At 46.7% G+C, this 18,696-nt stretch overlaps 1 protein-coding gene across 2 annotated transcripts in view; it reads right to left on the bottom strand.

Annotated features, from left to right (window-relative positions):
• The window catches only part of PARVA (parvin alpha), a 188,507-nt gene that overhangs the window by 26,574 nt on the left and 143,237 nt on the right, over window positions 1–18,696 (bottom strand). For both annotated transcript variants that reach the window (XM_082629278.1, XM_082629279.1), the window contains 7 exons: window positions 13,277–13,392; window positions 9,305–9,363; window positions 7,668–7,687; window positions 5,903–5,964; window positions 5,152–5,220; window positions 1,817–1,918; window positions 993–1,065 (listed from right to left, as the gene is read on the bottom strand). In XM_082629278.1, the coding sequence (XP_082485404.1) occupies window positions 993–1,065; window positions 1,817–1,918; window positions 5,152–5,220; window positions 5,903–5,964; window positions 7,668–7,687; window positions 9,305–9,363; window positions 13,277–13,392 (501 nt within the window). The remainder of the gene's footprint in view (window positions 1–992; window positions 1,066–1,816; window positions 1,919–5,151; window positions 5,221–5,902; window positions 5,965–7,667; window positions 7,688–9,304; window positions 9,364–13,276; window positions 13,393–18,696) is intronic.

Raw genomic sequence — 18,696 nt, 5'->3', positions numbered from 1 at the left:
GTGGAATCTAAAAAAAGTTATACAAATGAACTTATTTACAAAACAGAAACAGACCCACAGACTTAGAGAATGAACTTATGGTTACCAGGGGAAGGGTGGAGGGAAGGGATAGATTGGGAGATTGGGATTGACATGTACACACTGCTATATTTAAAATAGATACCAAACAAGGACCTACTGTATAGCATAGGGAACTCTGCTCAATATTCTGTAATAACCTAAATGGGAAAAGAATTTGAAAAAAAATAGATACATGTATATGTATAACAGAATCACTTTGCTGTACACCTGAAACTAACACAACATTGTTAATCAACTATACTCCAATATAAAAGAAAAAAGAAAAAGAAATACAAAAGCCCTACCTGGTCCTTCCAGTTTAGCCCAAGTCTTACCATCTCCCCGTACAAATGCACACATTGCTTCAAGCACAAGCATGGGAGGGCTGCTGGAGCATTTTGCTCCTTTTGTTTTTTTTCAGCCTTAACATTTGCAATCTAAACCTGACAAATCAAACCTTGTCCTTGGGCAGAGTTGGAGCAAGCAAAGGGCAGAAAAGGGAATTATTCTCAGAGTAGAGCTGCCTGTGTTGACCCCTGCATCTTCCCCCTGCCTACCTGGGAGATAGTTCTTGGGCAGGTCAGCACCCTGTCCAGGCACAGAAGAACCTGGAAACCAGGCCAGGACGGTTCTTGCAGCAGCACCTCCGCTCTGTGACATGTCTGCATGGGCCCTTATCCCTATGACCCCATGTGTGGGATTTCAGGCTTTGTTTTTTTTTCCCTGAGGCTGTGCGATCTGCAGCTAGCAAAGGATGCCCAGGACTGAGCAGCTGCACCCTGTCCCACCTTCCCCTGCAAATGGCAAAGAAGGCTTCAGAAAAGATAGGCTTCCCTCTGGTATGAAACATGAGCCTTGCTCTGTGCCCTGAAAACTTGTGTGCAGGCGAGGGTCTTGCCATATTGTCACCAACCCGGGGAAGAGCAAAGTACCTTCTGGCCGTGGTTTTGGCTTTTCCAATCCTCCATCTTGCATGAGCTCAAAGGCAAAGGAGACGTTCAAGACCTGGAGAGAGAAAGGCAATGCATGAGGTGCTGCACACTCATTCCTGGACCCTTGGGGCTCCCTGTGACCTGCCCTGGAAAGTGAAGGAACCAGCACTGTAGCCAGTGGGGCGGGGGCTGAGCTAAAATGAGGCCGTTTTTTGAAGGACAAATGAGGCTGCCAAACTGGGCCGGCCATGCAGAGTGTGAGCCAGGCCCAGCCTGCTGTTGGTGAAGCAGTCCCAGAGGAGTTAAAATCCTCTCCCTGTCTTACTGTGTTCTTGTGTCACTGCCACGACTGTAAACTCAGGGACATAAGTGCCCACAGTTGAAAGGATCAGACAGCAAGACATGTTCAAGAGGCAGAGAAGGGTTTCTGCTTGGGACCAAATGCCCCTTGTCTAGCAGGTGGGCTGGGGCAGCCTGTGAGAGGCATCAGAAATCGGCCGAGTGCCGGCCTCAGGTCTGACCAGCCTTGCAGCCACCTTCCCTGTCACCTCTGGGGAGAGATGAGGCTGGGCTGTGGCCCCAGGCAGGAGCATACAGCTAGGGGACCAAGGTGCAGGAGAGGGAAAGCTGTTCAGGATGCTCAGTGGCCTGTAGGTAGCTGCGTCCCAGCTCAGCTGTGCATCACAATGAGCTCCCCATCCAACCACTGAAGACTCTGGGCAGAGGGGAAGCCGCCGCCTTTTCCCCAGATGGCCCCAGCAGAGGTGTGGGCAGATGGGTCGGGCATGTGGGCTGGGGCCTCCCGTGATGCCACCTCCCCTAACCTTCTGTTCAAAGCTGTCCGGGGTCAGGAAGAAGCTGTGCAGGGGCACGAAGTAGCCCTCCAGGAGCCCCATGAGCAGCACCAGGTACACCCCATCTGCAAACTGGAGAGAGAGAGACAGGTGAAGGCACTGGGCCCCTGAGCGCCCCAGCCCAGGCCCTTCCAGGGGCACATCAGCTTCCGTGTTGACCCCCGCAAAGGCTATATCCCCAGGCAGGCTGCTGGCAGCGGGTGAGGGGCAGTAGCCCAAGGCAGGAAGGTGTGCTCTGCAGCAGGCCTGCCCCATGTCTGGCTGGTCCAGCACAGAAGCCACAAGCCCATGGTCCTGATCTCAATTGGTCCAGTATTTATTGAGCACCGACTATGAACCAAGCCCTGATCTGGCACAGGGACCACAGAGGTGGGTCAGGTGTGGCCCCTGCCCTGGAGGAGCTCATGGTACAGTGGCGAGACTGTTGTGGAGGAAATGCAGCCGCTGCTCTGATGGAGGGAAGCATGCTGGCCTGCATGAGACTGACAAAGGTCACTCATCCCACTGAAGGCAACAGGGAAGGCTTCTGGAGCGGGCGCTGCCTGGGTGGAGACATGAGGGATGAGCTGGAGTTAGCTAGGGAGGGCAGAGGGAGGAGGGAAAGGGGATGTCCAAGGACAACGGCATGAGGCTACTAGGGCGACCTCTGCTTTATGAACAGGGAAGGATCTAGTGTCATACCGGCCTGGGCATTCTCCCCTCTCACCCTCGCCTTATTACTGCTTGAGAGGCAGCATAGTATAGCTGTTAGGAACGTGTGCTCTGGAGCTGGCCTCTAGCTCTACCACTTATGAACTGAGTGACTTGAGCAAGTTACAGAGCTTCTCTGTGCCTCATTTTTCTCACCTGTAAAATGGGGACAATAATAGTATAGTATCTAATTCATAGGGTTATCATGCTGCCTAAACCAGTAAATATGTGTAAGGTGCCTAGAACACTGCTTGGTGTGTAGGCAACACCTAACACATACTAACTACTGCTATTTCTATCCGGGAAAACAACAAAGCAGTCAGACACAATGTACTGGCTGTTGCTGACAAAGCACAACTGTGTGCTCAGGGCCATGGCAAGAGGCTTAGAGCTGGTCCCCTCCATCAAGGACAGAAGGGGCCAGATCAACTGAGAACCTGGTCTGAGGAACAACAGCTGCCTAGGCCAAGCAGAGGGGTGCAGGCCTTCTGCTCAAGAGAGCGGAAGGTATGTGTGCGCTGGGCAATCGAGGCAGGCTTTGCAGAGACAGTGGGCGCCTGTGGGATGAGGGAAATTTGAAAGGAGTAGGTGTTCAGGGTATGGAGAATGGCCTGAGCAAAGTTAGAGGTCAGGTGCATATCTGATATTCTAGAACCTTGCAAAGGAGGCAGGGCCATCAAATATTTGTATAAACAACAGTTACTAGAGTTCACAAGAGGCCAAAGTTCTTGGAATCATCTTAGGAAACTTTAAAAATACTAGACGGAATTAGTATTCTGTCTGGGCTGGGCCCAGTGTCTGAGCTCTGCTGGGTGACTGACTGGTGGGCCTGTGACTCAACCTTGGTTATGGGCAAACAACCTGGAGTACGAACTTGACCTAGAAGCAGCTTCCTCCCTGTTTCCATCCATCTGGCTGGTAGGGCCTGAGCATGACTCATCCCAGGCCACCCCAGGGTGGACAATGGGAAATAGACCCCAGCAACCGTGTCAGAATCACGGCCCGCCCATGGAACTAGTTAACTAGGCCTAATGCTGGCTGTAGCTAGAATGGGTTGAGAATGAAAGAAACTAATCTGTCAACTCAGGGGAGCACCCTGGGTTAGGGTCAGGATTAGTCACAGCTGTGAGTACCACTGACTAGACTGCTCCCACCCCTGACTGCTGGTTCCAATGACTTGGTGGTAAAACTCGCAGATAGACACCAGATATGCTCGGCAGAGACCCCTTTCCTGCCCATGGGGAAGGGAGAGCTCATTCCAGCCCTCTCCAGGAATCATTGCTTCTACAGCTCGTTCTCTATCTCCTGAAGAGCATATGAAGCTGCCTCCAGAGTCCAGACACGCCCAGGCAGATCTCAGTCACAGACCTGGGCATTGCCTTTAAAAATAATAGGAGGTGCCCCTGTGTTCAAAAGAAAACCACACTTTAGCAGTTCATTGTGAATGAAAAGAGGTTGGGAAACAGGATACATTACACGGTATAAATATTATACCTAATAAAGATTAGTTATTAATTATAAAGCGGGGGGTAGAGGGGAGGAGCTTTACAGTAGGGAAATCTGGGGGATGCCCACTTAGCCAAGTGGTCAAAGTTACTACCACCAGGAACAGAACTGATGGAGAAAAGTGCCTGAGAAGGGACTTCCCTGGTGGTGCAGTGGTTAAGAATCCGCCTGCCAATGCAGGGGACACGGGTTCGATCCCTGGTCCGGGAAGATGCCACATGCCGCGGAGCAACTAAGCCCGTGCGCCACACTCACTGAGCCTGAGCTCTAGAGCCCGTGAGCCACAACTACTGAAGCCCACGCGCCTAGAGCCTGTGCTCCGTGACAAGAGAAGCCAACGCAGTGAGAAGCCCGTGCACCACAACGAAGACCCAACACAGCTAAAAAAATATATATATTAAAAAAAAAATTGCCTGAGAAGAACATAGCATTGCCTCCATGGTACTGTTCCTGAACATGCATAACCTGGTTCTAATCATGAGGGAGAAAAACAGAGGCATTCTATGAACTAAATGGCCCACACTCTTCAAAAATGTCGATGTAATGCAAAGAGGCTGAGAATTTGTTCTCTATTAAAAAGAAACTGAAGAGACATGACAACTAAATGCATCAGGTGAGAATATGAGGACAACTGTATTTCTCTGAACCATGTGACATGGTCAAGAGTAGTCAAATATCAGTGATTTCTTATGGTTCAACCTAAATAGATTAACGTATTGATGTTAAAACTGCCTGAATTTGATTACTATATTGTGATTCTCTAAGAGAATATACTTGTCCTTAAGAGATGTATGCTGAGGTATTTAGGGGTGGCGAGAGAGAAAAAAACCCAAATATGGCCAAATGTTAACAATTGGTATATATGCGTGAAGAGTACATGGGGATTCATGACAATATTCTGGCAACTTTTCAAAATAAAATACTGGAAAGAATTCAGAGAAATTCCATGCAGTTCACGCCTCTGAGTGGAAGAGAATCCCCTCTCCCTTCCCCGGAAAAGCTCCAGGATCAGGGTGGCAAGCCCTCCTGGCAATGTGGCTGGGGCACTGGGAACAGTGGCTGTCCAGCGGGGCCTTGTCCCCCACCCTGCACACGGGGCCGTCACCCACCTGGGTTTCCAGTTCCGTGACCTCCAGGTTCAATTTATTCAGGTGCTTGTTCACGAAAGTAATAAGCGTCTAGAAGAAAAGCACAAGCCAGACATTGAGATGAAGACTCTCACCCTGGAGGCCGCCCCTGTGACTCAACCATGACGACACAGGACGAGACCCAGCCAAGAGCGCTGGGCCCGGGATCCCTGTGCCGAGCGGAGTGAGGCTGAGCAGCCTATAAGGCTCTTGCGAAACTCCTTGAGTCCACAGGGAAGGACGGCCCCCAGGACTGGCAGTCCCACGCACTGTGCGATTCCAATAGCCAGGTCCAGAACTGTGCAAGGAGCAGGGAGTGCTAAGAGGGCAGAGGGACAGGTGGAGTGTCCTAGCGGGCCCAGGGGGCCAGAGGAGAAATGACCGCCTTGGGTCCCTCCTTCCAGTCCCCCTAGGTGCAGGTACCGGTGCCAGGGAGACAGAGGGAGGTCTGTGTGAGGAGCAGGGATGGCGGGGTTCAGTGTGGGTGTGGAGACACGGGACCGTAGCCTCAGAAACCCCCAAGAGATGATGTCATCCCAATGGGAGAAGAAAGGGACTGGATAAGGCATCCAGTGAAAACAAGACAGGTAAAACGGACATCAAGCAGGAAAGCTCTGTGTTTGCGGTGGTCTGATGCTTGCAAACTGCAGGGGGTGGGTTTTCCTAATGTTTTTCTACATCTCGCTCCCCTCCCTCCCCCCATCTCCCCCCGCCTCAGGCACCACTTTCCCACCTTTTTCACCACGTTCAGCTTGTCTGGTGCGTGGTCAAACAAGGTGTCAAAGGCATCACGTTCTGAAAAAAGAGGAAAATGTAAAGTAGGGCCCAGAGCTGATGCCAACCCAGGTCCCAGCCACGAGCCTCTACAGGCCACATGGTCAGCTCCAGGTGGGAATTCTTTGGGGTATGAGACTGTGCTGGGAAACTGGGTTTGGGCAGAGATTTGGGGTTGATTCTTATCTTAGGGGCCTTTTTCTCTCTCTGTGGGTATCTGTAAGTGTGTGTGTATCCACCCTCGACATCAGCCCTCTTTGAGCTGGGGTTCAGGAGCTCTGGCAGGCAGTCTGACTTGGAACTGGTCATTTCTCTTTACTATTTGTATTCTTTGATATCATGATTTAGTCATGATTCTAAAGTGTTTCTGAAGCTTTTTGGAAGCAGAATGTCATCCAAATATCAAATCACTCCCTAATTTTCAAAACCAACATGCCCAAGACATGCTTCCTGGCAGAGGGCAGATAAGCGGATTGGGAGCTACAGAGCCCCAGGACAGAAGGGGAGGTCCCCCTCTTGAGGGATCAGGTCACTTTAATCCTTTTAGCCTCACTCTTCTCCTCCATAAAATGCCCACTGGGTACATCCCTGGCAGGCCAGTGGTTAACACCCTGCGCTTCCATTGCGGAGGGCACAGGTTCGATTCCTGGTCAGGGAACTAGCATCCCGCATGCCAAAACGTGGCCAAAAATAATAATAGAAAAAAGGCCCACTGAACATGAACCTCCCCTAGGTGGGTTATGAGGATGAAAGACAAGAAAGTACATTCTCTGTAAACTCTGAAGTCTCCTGATCTGAGTTATTATTAGAATGATCAGAATATTTCAATATATTATCCACAGTAAATACAGAATCATAGAAAATAGCGAAGCCATGCTCCCTGCAGGGATTTTCCTTGCTATAGCCCTCCCTGGTCCTCTGATCTGAGAGGTGAAATAGTGCAGAGCTCTGTGACTGGGAATGAGAAATCTCCAAGAGGAACCGGGGCTGGGAGGGTTCATGGTCCTGGGCTGCCTTTCCTACTTTTTTTTTTTTTTTTTGAGGTACGCGGGTCTCTCACTGCTGTGGCCTCTCCCGTTGCGGAGCACAGGCTCTGGACGCGCAGGCTCAGCGGCCATGGCTCACGGGTCCAGCCGCTTCGCAGCATGTGGGATCTTCCCGGACCGGGGCACGAACCCGTGTCCCCTGCATCGGCAGGCGGACTCTCAACCACTGCGCCACCAGGGAAGCCCCCAGCCTCTCCTACTCTTGATGAGTAAATCTGAGATGGCCAGAATGGTGATTGTGATCTTGGACATTCACAGACCTTATAAACACACCCAAAGTTCTGGGAAACCAGAGAGGTAGGAGGTGTGATGAGGAAAAATGCACCTTCTACAAGGGCTGGACAGAGTGGGGAGAGGGGACAGTCCCGAGCGCATACGTACACCTCTTGCTTTACTTCCACAATATGCTTAGAGCAAGACTTCCCTGCAAGTGCCCAGGACCCATCCAGAAGCCCACCAGGGTCAGTGGTCTGGTTACTTGCAAGAGGACTGCAGCTGTGGTTACTTTTCCTCTTCCCACCAGTGCGCTGACCCTCCCTACCAACCAGCCCTGTCACCAGGTTGGCACAGACACACATGCAGGAAGCAAGCTGAGTGCCTGTTCTTCCCAGCTGCTGCAGAATTAACTAGACCCCATTGGCAGTCAGCAGCAACAGAGGACACTCTTATGCAACTCACCATGCCTTCCAGAAAGAGCCCTGCGGGAAAAGGAGAAAGAAAGCAGTGTGACTCTTCTCTCCTCACCCTTGGTGGCAGAACCCAAAAGCTTCCTTCCTTGGCATTTTATTCTGCACTAAGTCTCCAACTATGGGTGGCCTTTACCACATTACCACCTATTTTTCCCCTCTGCTTTATAGATTTACTGGTGTTTGCATAAAGCCTGGTATAAGTGATGCATAAAGGACTATTTCTTGCCTTAAATAAACTCACATTATTGCTTACAGTTGAGAAAGAACATTGGACTCAGAGATTCAGGATTCCCAACCATGTTTTAGGAGCAGAGCTCAGGTACCATCCCAATGTGGCATTTCACCGCCCAAGTTGCTGAGGGCATCAGCTTGGGGAGGTCAGGTTGGGCTCTCTCCTGTCCATCCTGTGATACCCACCCAAGCTGCACCTGCCATTGACCTAGAATAGGTTTTCTCAAAGAGGGCAGGAACTGGAACCATACTCATAGCAGTGAAACAGCAAAGTATTAAGAGCACAAGCATTAGGGTCAGACTACTTAGTTTTAAATCTTACAAAGCCATTTGCTTGCTGTGTGACTTTGGGCAAGCTACTGAACCTCTCTGGGCTCCAGGCCACTTATCCTTAAAATGAGGATAATATGGTAAACAACTCAATCAGATGTTGTGAGCATTAAATGATTTAATATATAGAAAGATTTTAGCATAATTTCTACTATATACTAAATGCTCAATACATTTTTTTCTCAATACGTTTTTGGTTCTTATTATGTTGGTTTATTCCAACTATACATCTGTCACCTATTAAGCAGTGACTTGCGGGTAGTGTACTGGGAAGAATGATGAACTTGGAGTTCAAGCCAGGTAGACCAAGGACAGTTTCCTCTTCCACCTTTGGGGTGTGGGGTTTTAGGAGGTGTAATCATTGCTTCATGTGCCCCTGCTCTTTCCACTTGCTCTTCTTGTTCAAAGGAATATAGAGGAGAGTTAGGGGAACAGGAGATGATACAAACAAATTTTGCCTGGTTTTGCATGCGGCCAGGGCTCAAGCCTGCCCAGGGATCTCAGACCCACGCACACCGACCGTCCTGTTCTTTCTACTTGAGAACAAAACTTCTCTTTCCCATGACAAAACTCTTACATGTTCTGATATTCCAATTTCTTAATGTAAATGAAAAACAACAACAACAAAAAAACCCCAAACAATCCACCACCCTAAGGTAGAGAGGGGCTTTCTGGGTCATGGCATGTGACCATATAAATCAGATTCAGAAAAGGAAGAAAAACGTCCTTTTGAAGGTTAACAATTTAAATTCAACCCCATGTTTATGGCATGATGATTTCATGCTGGTTGGCTTTTTCGGACACACTCTTTCCTGGAGTGCCACAAAATTAGAATTTTTCAATCACGGTTAATTCCCTCTCCCCACTTCCCCACCCAAGTTTGTACCTTAAGCATTGAGAGGCATGTTTTGAATGCACGGAAAAGGCTAAACTATAATCATTGGCTGAAGTCTAATCCCTCTTGCAATCCCAATAAATGAAAACTAAATATCAGCAAATGGATGAATTTCGGAGAAACATCTGTGTTCCATTACAGAATCGCTGGCAACAATGCTGTTGACATACTCTGTGTTACCAGTTATTTCCTCTTGGATTTGCCGAGACTGGAGGATTCCTTCTCGTTTCTGAAAACGGGGGTGGGGAGAGGGTTGGGAGGAAGAGAGAAAAATATGCATTAGGAAAATACAAAAAACTGATTAGCATTCCTGACACTTAGAAAGTTACTGGCGTTTAAGAAATGAATCCAGAGACGAGATGCTGCTAGAAGTGAAGTGAGGCTCGTGATTTCCGGGGACTGGACTGTACCATTCATACTTAAGTGCAATTAGTGTTTATTCCAAACAAGTCGGCTGTTTCTTGGATGGTGAATCTTTTCTTTCTTTATTGGAAGACATTCTGCTGGAAGCACACTGTTTGCCTCCTGGAGAAATCCACAGTAAACCAAATGGAAATGAGGGCCAGGGTGTGTCTGCCCTCCAGCTGGGGCCACGGAGGGAAGCGGAGAAACACATTTAACTGGGGCGGCTGGGGTGGAAGAACTGAGGTCAACTTGGAGAATTCAGAGGGAGAGTTTTCAAAAAACGTTAAACTAGAGGAGCTTTTAAGTAAGTAGTACAGTCCTTGGGTGACTAGCTTACTCTCTGAGAAAAGCGTAGGCACTTTGGAGGTCCATCCACCCACCCATCCGCCCACCCAAACTGCCATCCATCCACCCACCCACCCACCCATCTGCCCATCCATCCACCCACGCATCCATCCATCATCTGTCTACCCCCCCCTTCCCATCAATTCATTCTGTTTCTTCTCTGTTTCATTTATGAGTGCCTTCTATGTACAAGCCACTGTGTTGGACTTAGCAAACACTATGGAACATATGACATAGTTTTGGACCTTGAGGAACTTAGAGTAAAATGGGGTAGATGACCAGGTATGCAAGAATAGTTTTCCCCAGACAGTCTTCCCGGTTTGTACCTCAGGTCCCAGCTCAATTATTAGAGAAGGATCCCCTTTCCCTCTCAAATGTGTCATGGATAATTAATTACATGATGGCCCCTTGCAGAGAGGAAGTGCTGAGTGCAGGACAGGAACAAGTACTTTCAGCTGAGAGGGTCAGGGAAACCTTCCAGGGGGAGGGGTTCTCGAGCTGGAACTTAAAGGACAGCTAGGATTTGGCTGGACTCAGAGGAGAGACCTCTTCAGTGGGAGGAATGGCTGGAGCAAAAAGGCAGAGTAGGAGAGCACAGGCGTGTTCAGGACAGTGGCTGCCCTTGGTCAACTGAGTGCTGGTTTTGGAGTTTAAACCTCACTGTGTGGGCGTGGGAACCGATGAAGGAGTGCTGGCATTCAGGAAGACCTTCTGATGGGGGTGAGGAGGGAGATGCATTTATCAGGTTCCTACACAATCAGTTACCAGACACTTGGAAGGCAGTCTGGGCAAGGCAAGAGGCTGTCAGAGCAAATCCATCATCTTCCACAAAGACTGAGATGTGTCAAGAGGGATCCTCCAAGCATTAGTGTTTCAGCTGAAATCTGCCTTCTCGACCCTCCTGCCCGAACTTCCACAACCTTTTCTTCACATTCCCAATAGCCACAGAAACTAGCGTCCTTGCAAAATACTTTTACAGAAGGAAAGGTAGAGCTGGATAAAGGCCATGAGTGTATCTGGATTAGATTAAGAAGAATGAACTATCAAAGCAAAAAAGGAAGAAAAACATTAAAATACCATTTAAAAATGATCTAGTGTGGATAAACCAGGACTTTTTCCAAATTCAGCTTCAACATATGTAAAATTTTCACACAGGGCTAATGGAATCTGTGTCCTTGTCTTGCGAGGCTGTTCACAGACATCAAACCTCATCTTCAACTACATGCAGAATTAAATGCTGGTACACAGAATGGAAAAGAAATCTGGGTTCAATGACACCTCACACAGCGTCCTGATTCACTTTGATCCACTGTTCCCTAAAGAAGTCTCTCTGTAGTTCAGTCAGTGTCTTACAGCCAATTCTGGGTCCTGCTTCTGTGCCTGTTTAACTTGATAACGCAAAACACCCCATAAACCCTGACATACCTTGATGCCATTTTATGTAATGCCTCCTCCTTTCTCCCTCACACTAACAAAACTGCCTGCAGTAGAAGTTAAACCAGCAACAACCTTCTGATGGCCTATAATTGAGCTCAAAATAAGGCACGAGACATGGGCTTGCAGGGACCACTGTTTCCCCCCCAACCCTCGCAAATCCTGAAACATAGTTTTAAAAAATATAGTGAAATGGATTCACACTTTATTGATTGTTAAAAAAGGACACAATAGAGATGGCTTGGATTCACTATGAAGATGCATGTACCAGGATGCTCTGGGCTGGCCACATATTCATAAAATGCTTAGCACCATGCTTGACAGCCCAATAAATGAAGCCAATTAGTCTCTTTCAGTCAGCTGCACTTAGTGTCGGAACCACACGTGTTTGCATTGACAAGGGGCTTTTGATAGCCTTCTCTGCTGCTTATGTATAGTCCTGTCTCCGGGCAGGCAGGGCCAAGGTGTCATCTTCCTATTATACCCCCTTGATGTTTAGCAAGTTAAGTACCCAGGAGGCGCTGGAAGAAATACTTTTTCATTAGGGCATGGCTGAGCAGCACCCCCATGTCCTCCTCCCCTCCCCCATTCACTTCTGATCCCTGAAAGCTCAGCCCTTCTGTCCTGGAAGCTGGCCTGGCCTCGCCTCTCAGGCAAAGCCTACCTGCCCTCCGGGCTCTTCCTCACCAAGGGGTGGCAGAGTTGCCAGACAGAACCCTGGATAACCTTGGATAGCCAGGGAGCTGCTTATAAGGGACGTTCTCCCTTGTAGCATGTTTACTTGGAAAAGAACAGAAGCCAACAAAATGATGACCTTTTGCTCACGGGTATAAAGTTGGAAAATAAAATTGAATTTGAGTTTCTAATGGGGTTAGGAGCAGAATGAGATAGTCACAGGGAGAGAGCATCCCCTCACTGTGGAAATCACACGGCCATGTGTGAATGGAAATTCCATCCAACAATCTGGAAAAAATGACTTGAGATACCAGTTGTGCTTCTCTGGGCAGGTGAAAATCGGCAGTGCCCTCAACACAGGCACGGCCTGTCAGGGTCTCTCTCAAATACACACACGTACACATGCACGGATACTTGCCTCTTCTCAATGACTGTGCATTGTTTGTTTAACCAAAAAATGATTCTCGGGCTTCCCTGGTGGCGCAGTGTGTTAAGAATCCACCTGCCAATGCAGGGGACATGGGTTCGAGCCCTGGTCCGGGAAGATCCCGCATGCCACGGAGCAAGTAAGCCCGTGCACCACAACTACTGAGCCTGCGCTCTAGAGCCCGTGCTCCGTAGAAAGAGAAGCCACTGCAATGAGAAGCCCATGCACTGCAATGAAGAGTAGCCCCCGCTCGCCGCAACTAGAGAAAGCCCACGCGCAGCAATGAAGACCCAGTGCAGCCATAAATAAATAAATAAATAAATAAGGCAGCCTAAACAATCGACAACTCTACCAACATTTAAAATCCACAGGCCTATGACCCCATGATCCCATTTCTGGGGCTCCATACTATAGACACTTGAGCACGAGGCTGCATTATTAAAAAAAAAAAAAAAAAAAGATTCTCCCTGGCTGGCAGGACACACACACACACACAGGGATACAGCCTCCCGATCCTACTACACAGACCTCACAAATATATACACCACACACCCTCAAATATACATCACACAGGCACACTCCAGAGGAAAGCATGTAAACCCCAGGCACACGTCCCACACAAGCCTGTCCCAGACAGAAGCACACGCTCTTCCACCCTTTGCACACATATCAGGGATAAGCCCACATGCATCAGAAAGCTCACTCACATGCCTCCCAGCATATGGCACACCCAGACACACTCAGCATTCATTCAGCATTCCTTCTAGCAAGCTACCCAGTGTGCCTTAGCTCTCACGGGAGCTTAGCCCCTGCACCCCTTTAAGGGCGCAGATGTTTTTAGTGGTTTCTAACTTACCTGGACCACAACCACTTGGATGGAAACATGATCTGGGAGTCGGATTGGTGCCCGGAAATACTGGGACAGAGCAACCAGCAGATGCAAGATGGCTACCAGGCTCTTGGCATGAACAGCTGAAATAAAAGATGATTTATAAATTAGAGAATCTTCTTCTAGGTTCTCGGCAGATATAAGCAGATATCCAGAGTGTAGCAGTACCACACCCAATGCCCCTTTCATCCCACCCCTATGGGTCAGGGGACACTCTTGGTCATCACGGGCCTCACCCTGGGACCCCTCGGTTCTCAGCCACGTCCCGTGGATCTGCTTCTTAGATCATGTTATTGCTGGACGGCAAAGTAGTGCTTCTCCACTCTAATTCAAGGTTCGCATCGGGACCCTGACAACAGCTGAATTCTGAGTTCAGGTCAGCCCTCTGCCACCCCCATGTTCTTGTTCACTCTGTGCTGATAACCATAAGCATGTCTGCTGAACCCCCTCTCCCTTCCCAGCTGACTGTGAACTCTGTACGTTATCACCACTACCCTTGTCCCAAGGCTCTACACAAAGCAGGCCCTCAATCAATGGACACTGAGTCAGGACACTGGATCCCTTCCTTTGTTCAGGGCTTTAAGACACCTGGAGGAAGGCATGAGAGACATCTAAAGGATTTTGTTGCCCTCTTGAGTGTCATATATAGTCAGTGCAGGCAATGCCCTCTGGGCAATAGCTGGGAGGGGATGTTCATGACCCAGGTGGCTTCTATAGCTGAGCTGTTTGCTGGATGCTGGGTCATTTATGCTGGAGAAGGCTGGGCAACTACTGAGTTGTAGTTTTCTCAGTATTTGAGAGGAGAAAAAGACTGTGATGTATCAGGCACACACAGTGTTGGCCAACGGGAGCTTGAGTTCTGACTTGACAACTCTACCATTTATTTACTGAGTATATGACCTTAGGTAGGCCACTTAAGGTCCCTGAGCCTCAGTCTGCTCCACCTTCCACATGGGGATAACAGTACCCATGCAGAAATATGGGTAGTAAGAATTTCCAGACATAATGTTGGCAAAGCTCCTAGTACATAGCAATGCCTAGGAATGATTGATATTTTCTATGATCACTTATGAGAAAGTACCTGGCATCTGGGCAATTAATATCAACTTTCTCCCCTTTCTTTCATAAAAGGGAAGAGTCCCCAGATACTTTACCTGCCTCCACCGTCCTACCAGCGTTATGGCTCTCATTACAGGGGGCATTTAAGGAAAGAGCAAAAAATTGTCCATTTTGTGTAGTTAGCATGAACTGGGCCCATTATTAGGGTGTCATTCTGTCTGCCCTGGGATCAATGAATCCACTCTAACAGAAGCTTTGAGAAATCACCAAGAAAAAGAAATGATCCAGACAATCCTTGGGGATTCACTAGAGTTTCCTCTTATCACTGCTGCTTCAAAGAAGGTTTTCCACTGACTATGGACAGCAGCTCAATGCCACCATCAAATAGCAGATGAGCTGCTCCTAACTCGTAGCCTTACAGAAGAACTGTTTACTTCTGGGCTTTTGGGCTTTGCCAACTAAGTGTCACCCACAGTTATAGCCTCAAAAAAGGCACCTGGCATGGACTGACCCACTGACATGATGGACAGAGGCAAAAACAGGGTTTGCTCTTCTGGTCAGAACTGCCACTGCATCAGTCCCGTCACTGAGGGCTGTAAGGATATTTGCTACCTCTCCCCTTTAATGACAAAACATAATGCTGGAAAAGCAGTGGTCAGAAAGGTTGTTCTCACACACTGGTGACACTGTATGTTACCTTGACTGTCTTCGTAAGCAAAGTAGAGCTATGTTGCAGGCACCATACAGAAGTCAGACTCTGTCAATGAGTGCTCTGTCCTCCTGGGTATTGTTTCAAGAGAAATAATTACACAGTTTCTTTCTCTCTCTCTCTCTCACAGACATACATGCTATGTATCAAAAGATGTTAATTAATAAATGCTGGAGAGGGTGTAGAGAAAAGGGAACCCTCCTACACTGTTGGTGGGAATGTAAATTGGTGCCATCACTATGGAGAACAGTATGGAGGTTCCTCAAAAACCTAAATATGGAGTTCCCATATGATCCTGCAATCCCATTCCTGGGCATATATCCAGATAAAACTATAATTTGAAAAGATACATGCACCCCTATATTCATAGCAGCACTATTTACAATAGTCAAGACATAGAAAAAACCTAAATGCGTATCAATAGATGAATGGATAAAGAAGCTATAGTGTGTGTGTGTGTGTGTACATACACACACACACACACACAATGGAATACTACTCATCCATAAAAAAGAATGAAATAATGCCATTTGCAGCAACATGGCTGGACCTAGAGATTGTCATACTATGTGAAGTCAGAAAGAGAAAGACGAATACCATATGATATTACTTATATGTGGAATCTAAAATATGACACAAATGAACTTATCTACGAAACAGAAATAGACTCACAGACTTAGAGAACAGACTTGTGGTTGCCAAGGGGGAGGGTGGGTAGGGGAGGGATGGATTGGGAGTTTTGGATTAGCATATGCAAATTATTATATATAGAATGGATAAACAACAAAGTCCTACTGTATAGCACAGGGAACTATATTTGATATCCTGTAATAAACCATAATGGAAAAGAAAAAAAAAGATGTTAATTATTATGTAATATATCATTAAAAAAAATCTGAAACACATATATCCAAATGAAAGATGATGGTTGACCAGTGGTTTTCAAATTTTTAAAAATTAAGCAGAGAAATCCTTTGTTCTAAAAACCATTAGGCAAACCTGATAAAAACCGGTGCAACTGCTCTGGTCCCTTTGTCCTAACTACAGCCCGCCCACAGCTGCTTCTCTTCTCCTCAATGATGCCTGAGTTTTTCCTTGCAAATCCCTAGGTTGGGCCAAGCATGGTTTAATAGTCACTGCTTTAATAAATTTTGGTACATTCACATAATGAAATAGTTTGCATGCACTGAAAATCATTAAGACAATGTAGCTAATAAATATTAATATTATGTTAAAGAGAACTAGAAATAATGTAAATATATACATTCATGGATTTATGCATATATAAATACACATATATTTGTATATATATACACATATATACATATATATAAATATACATACACATGCACACACATACACAAATATGAACGCACGCACACGCACACACACACACACACACAAATGTACTTGTGGCCAAGACTTGGCAAGTTAAAAAAAAAAAAAGAAAATAGTTATGCTTTAGTTGAAAGATTTTTTTTTCCTGTTTCAAATGTTTCTTTCGAATAAAGACATGTTATCTTTTCAGTTAAGAAAACTTCTAACTACCTTTGCATATCTGGGCACTCTCATCATTGCCATCTCTCAGCACATCTCCTGGGAGTCTTCTCCCTGATGCCAGGCAGAACCCAGGGCCACTGTGCTCCTGAACTCCAGTCAGGATGAAAACATGCAGAATGACAGCAGGGTTGAGAAGCCAAGACTCCGCTGTATAAAATGGGCCCTGCAGCCTCTGTGCTAAGAGGGTCACTCCAGTGCTGGGAGACCATTTCAAAGGAGCTGTTGAGTTAGAAGCAGTCCTCCAAACTTGAATTGTGGTGGAAACAGAAACTGGTACAATTTTGGGGGAGGCAATTTGACAATATGTGATAGGACCTTAAAATGTACATATTCTTTGGCCCTAAACTACCACTCCTAGGTATTCATCCTTAAGAAGTAATTATGTCTATGAGCAGAAAGAACTCATCAGGCTGTATTGATATTAGTGAAAAAATGGGAAAAAAATCTTAAAATCTTTCATTAGTTAAGTAAATTATGATATACCCAATCTAAGTCATAGAATATTAAAAGTGACATATAGAAGGATGATCTGTAAAGCTATACATCTTCTAAATAAGATATACAGGTTGATACCATCTTCATAAAAATAAGAAAGTATATTTTATATATAAGTATATACACACATTTATTGATATATTTATTTCTTACATACACACACACACACACACACACACACACACACACACACACGACCTGAAGGAACACACCATAAGGCTGACAATGCCTGTATCTGATAGGCAGCTCATGAGGGCAGTATGTGTGGGCTTAGTACACAGGCTCTGCAGCCAGACTCTCTGGGTCTCATTCCTGGCTCCACCACTCCCCCCTCCCCCCAACCCCGTGTGACCTTGGACAATGACACTTCTTTAGCAAATAGTATTGTGCTTAATATTGCCAGTCACTTTTCCAGGTTTTAGGGATACAGCAGTAAAGAGAAAAAAATCCTTGCCCTCAGGAAGCTGACACTCACTGTTTCTTAACCTCTCCATGCCTTGACTTTCCCATCTGTAAAATGGGGACAGTAAAGTTCTTACCTCAGATGGCTGAATGAAGATTGCAAGGCTCAAAATATGTAAAATGTTTAGATTAGTACAAGGCATACAAGCACCATAAATACGTTAGATGTTATTTAAATCTCTTTTAATTGATCTGTATTTTCTAAGTTTTCAATAATGAAAATTATTGTTACTAATAAAAAAAAAATAGAAAAGGAAGAACTCCCTAAAACCCTGGATCAAGGACCTTGGGAACTCAGCAGCTGTCTCTGCCACCCTTTTCCTGAGTGGAAAGATGACACGATGTCCCCAGAAACAGCCAGGGAAGACAACCGAGAGAGGAGATGTCCGAGCCTGCCCTGGAGTTGCACCTGCTGCATTCCTTATCACAGAAACCACTGCTGCCTGAAGCCCTGAGACATCGCGGGGAGCTGGCCACTGAGGTAATTATTCCCTCTGACCTAGTAATTCCTCTAAGTTCTAAAAATCGATCTGACGAGAGTAATTCAAGAGAAGCAAAAAGAGTCACAACATAACATTTAACTCGGCCCTGTCTGATATTAGCAATAAGCTGAAAAACATCCTAAAAGGATAAATGTCAGCATAGGGTTTAAGTTAACTATGGAATATCTACCCCAGGAAATAGAGCAGCTATCAAAAATTATAACTACAAAGACCACATGTGAATATAGAAGATGTGTATGATGTAACCTTAAGACAAAGTGAGTTTGTATATACCTTCATCAAGTAAAAATATGAAAAAATATGCATTGATGTGGATGGTAATGCCAAAAAACGAAAACAGCCAGATGAGAGTGATAATACAGGTGATTATTTTACTCCTACACATTTTCCCATAAGAAATGAAAGTGGGGCTTCCCTGGTGGCTCAGTGGTTGAGAGTCCGCCTGCCGATGCAGGGGACATGGGTTCGTGCCCCGGTCCGGGAAGATCCCACATGCCACGGAGTGGCTGGGCCCGTGAGCCATGGCCGCTGAACCTGTGCATCTGGAGCCTGTGCTCCACAACGGGAGAGGCCACAACAGTGAGAGGCCCGCACCGCAA

This window comes from Mesoplodon mirus (assembly GCF_964341445.2).
Source record: "Mesoplodon mirus genome assembly, chromosome: 7".
Lineage (NCBI taxonomy): Eukaryota > Metazoa > Chordata > Mammalia > Artiodactyla > Ziphiidae > Mesoplodon > Mesoplodon mirus.
The sequence above is the reverse complement of the archived record's forward strand: the minus strand, read 5'-3'. Positions and strand labels throughout refer to the sequence as shown.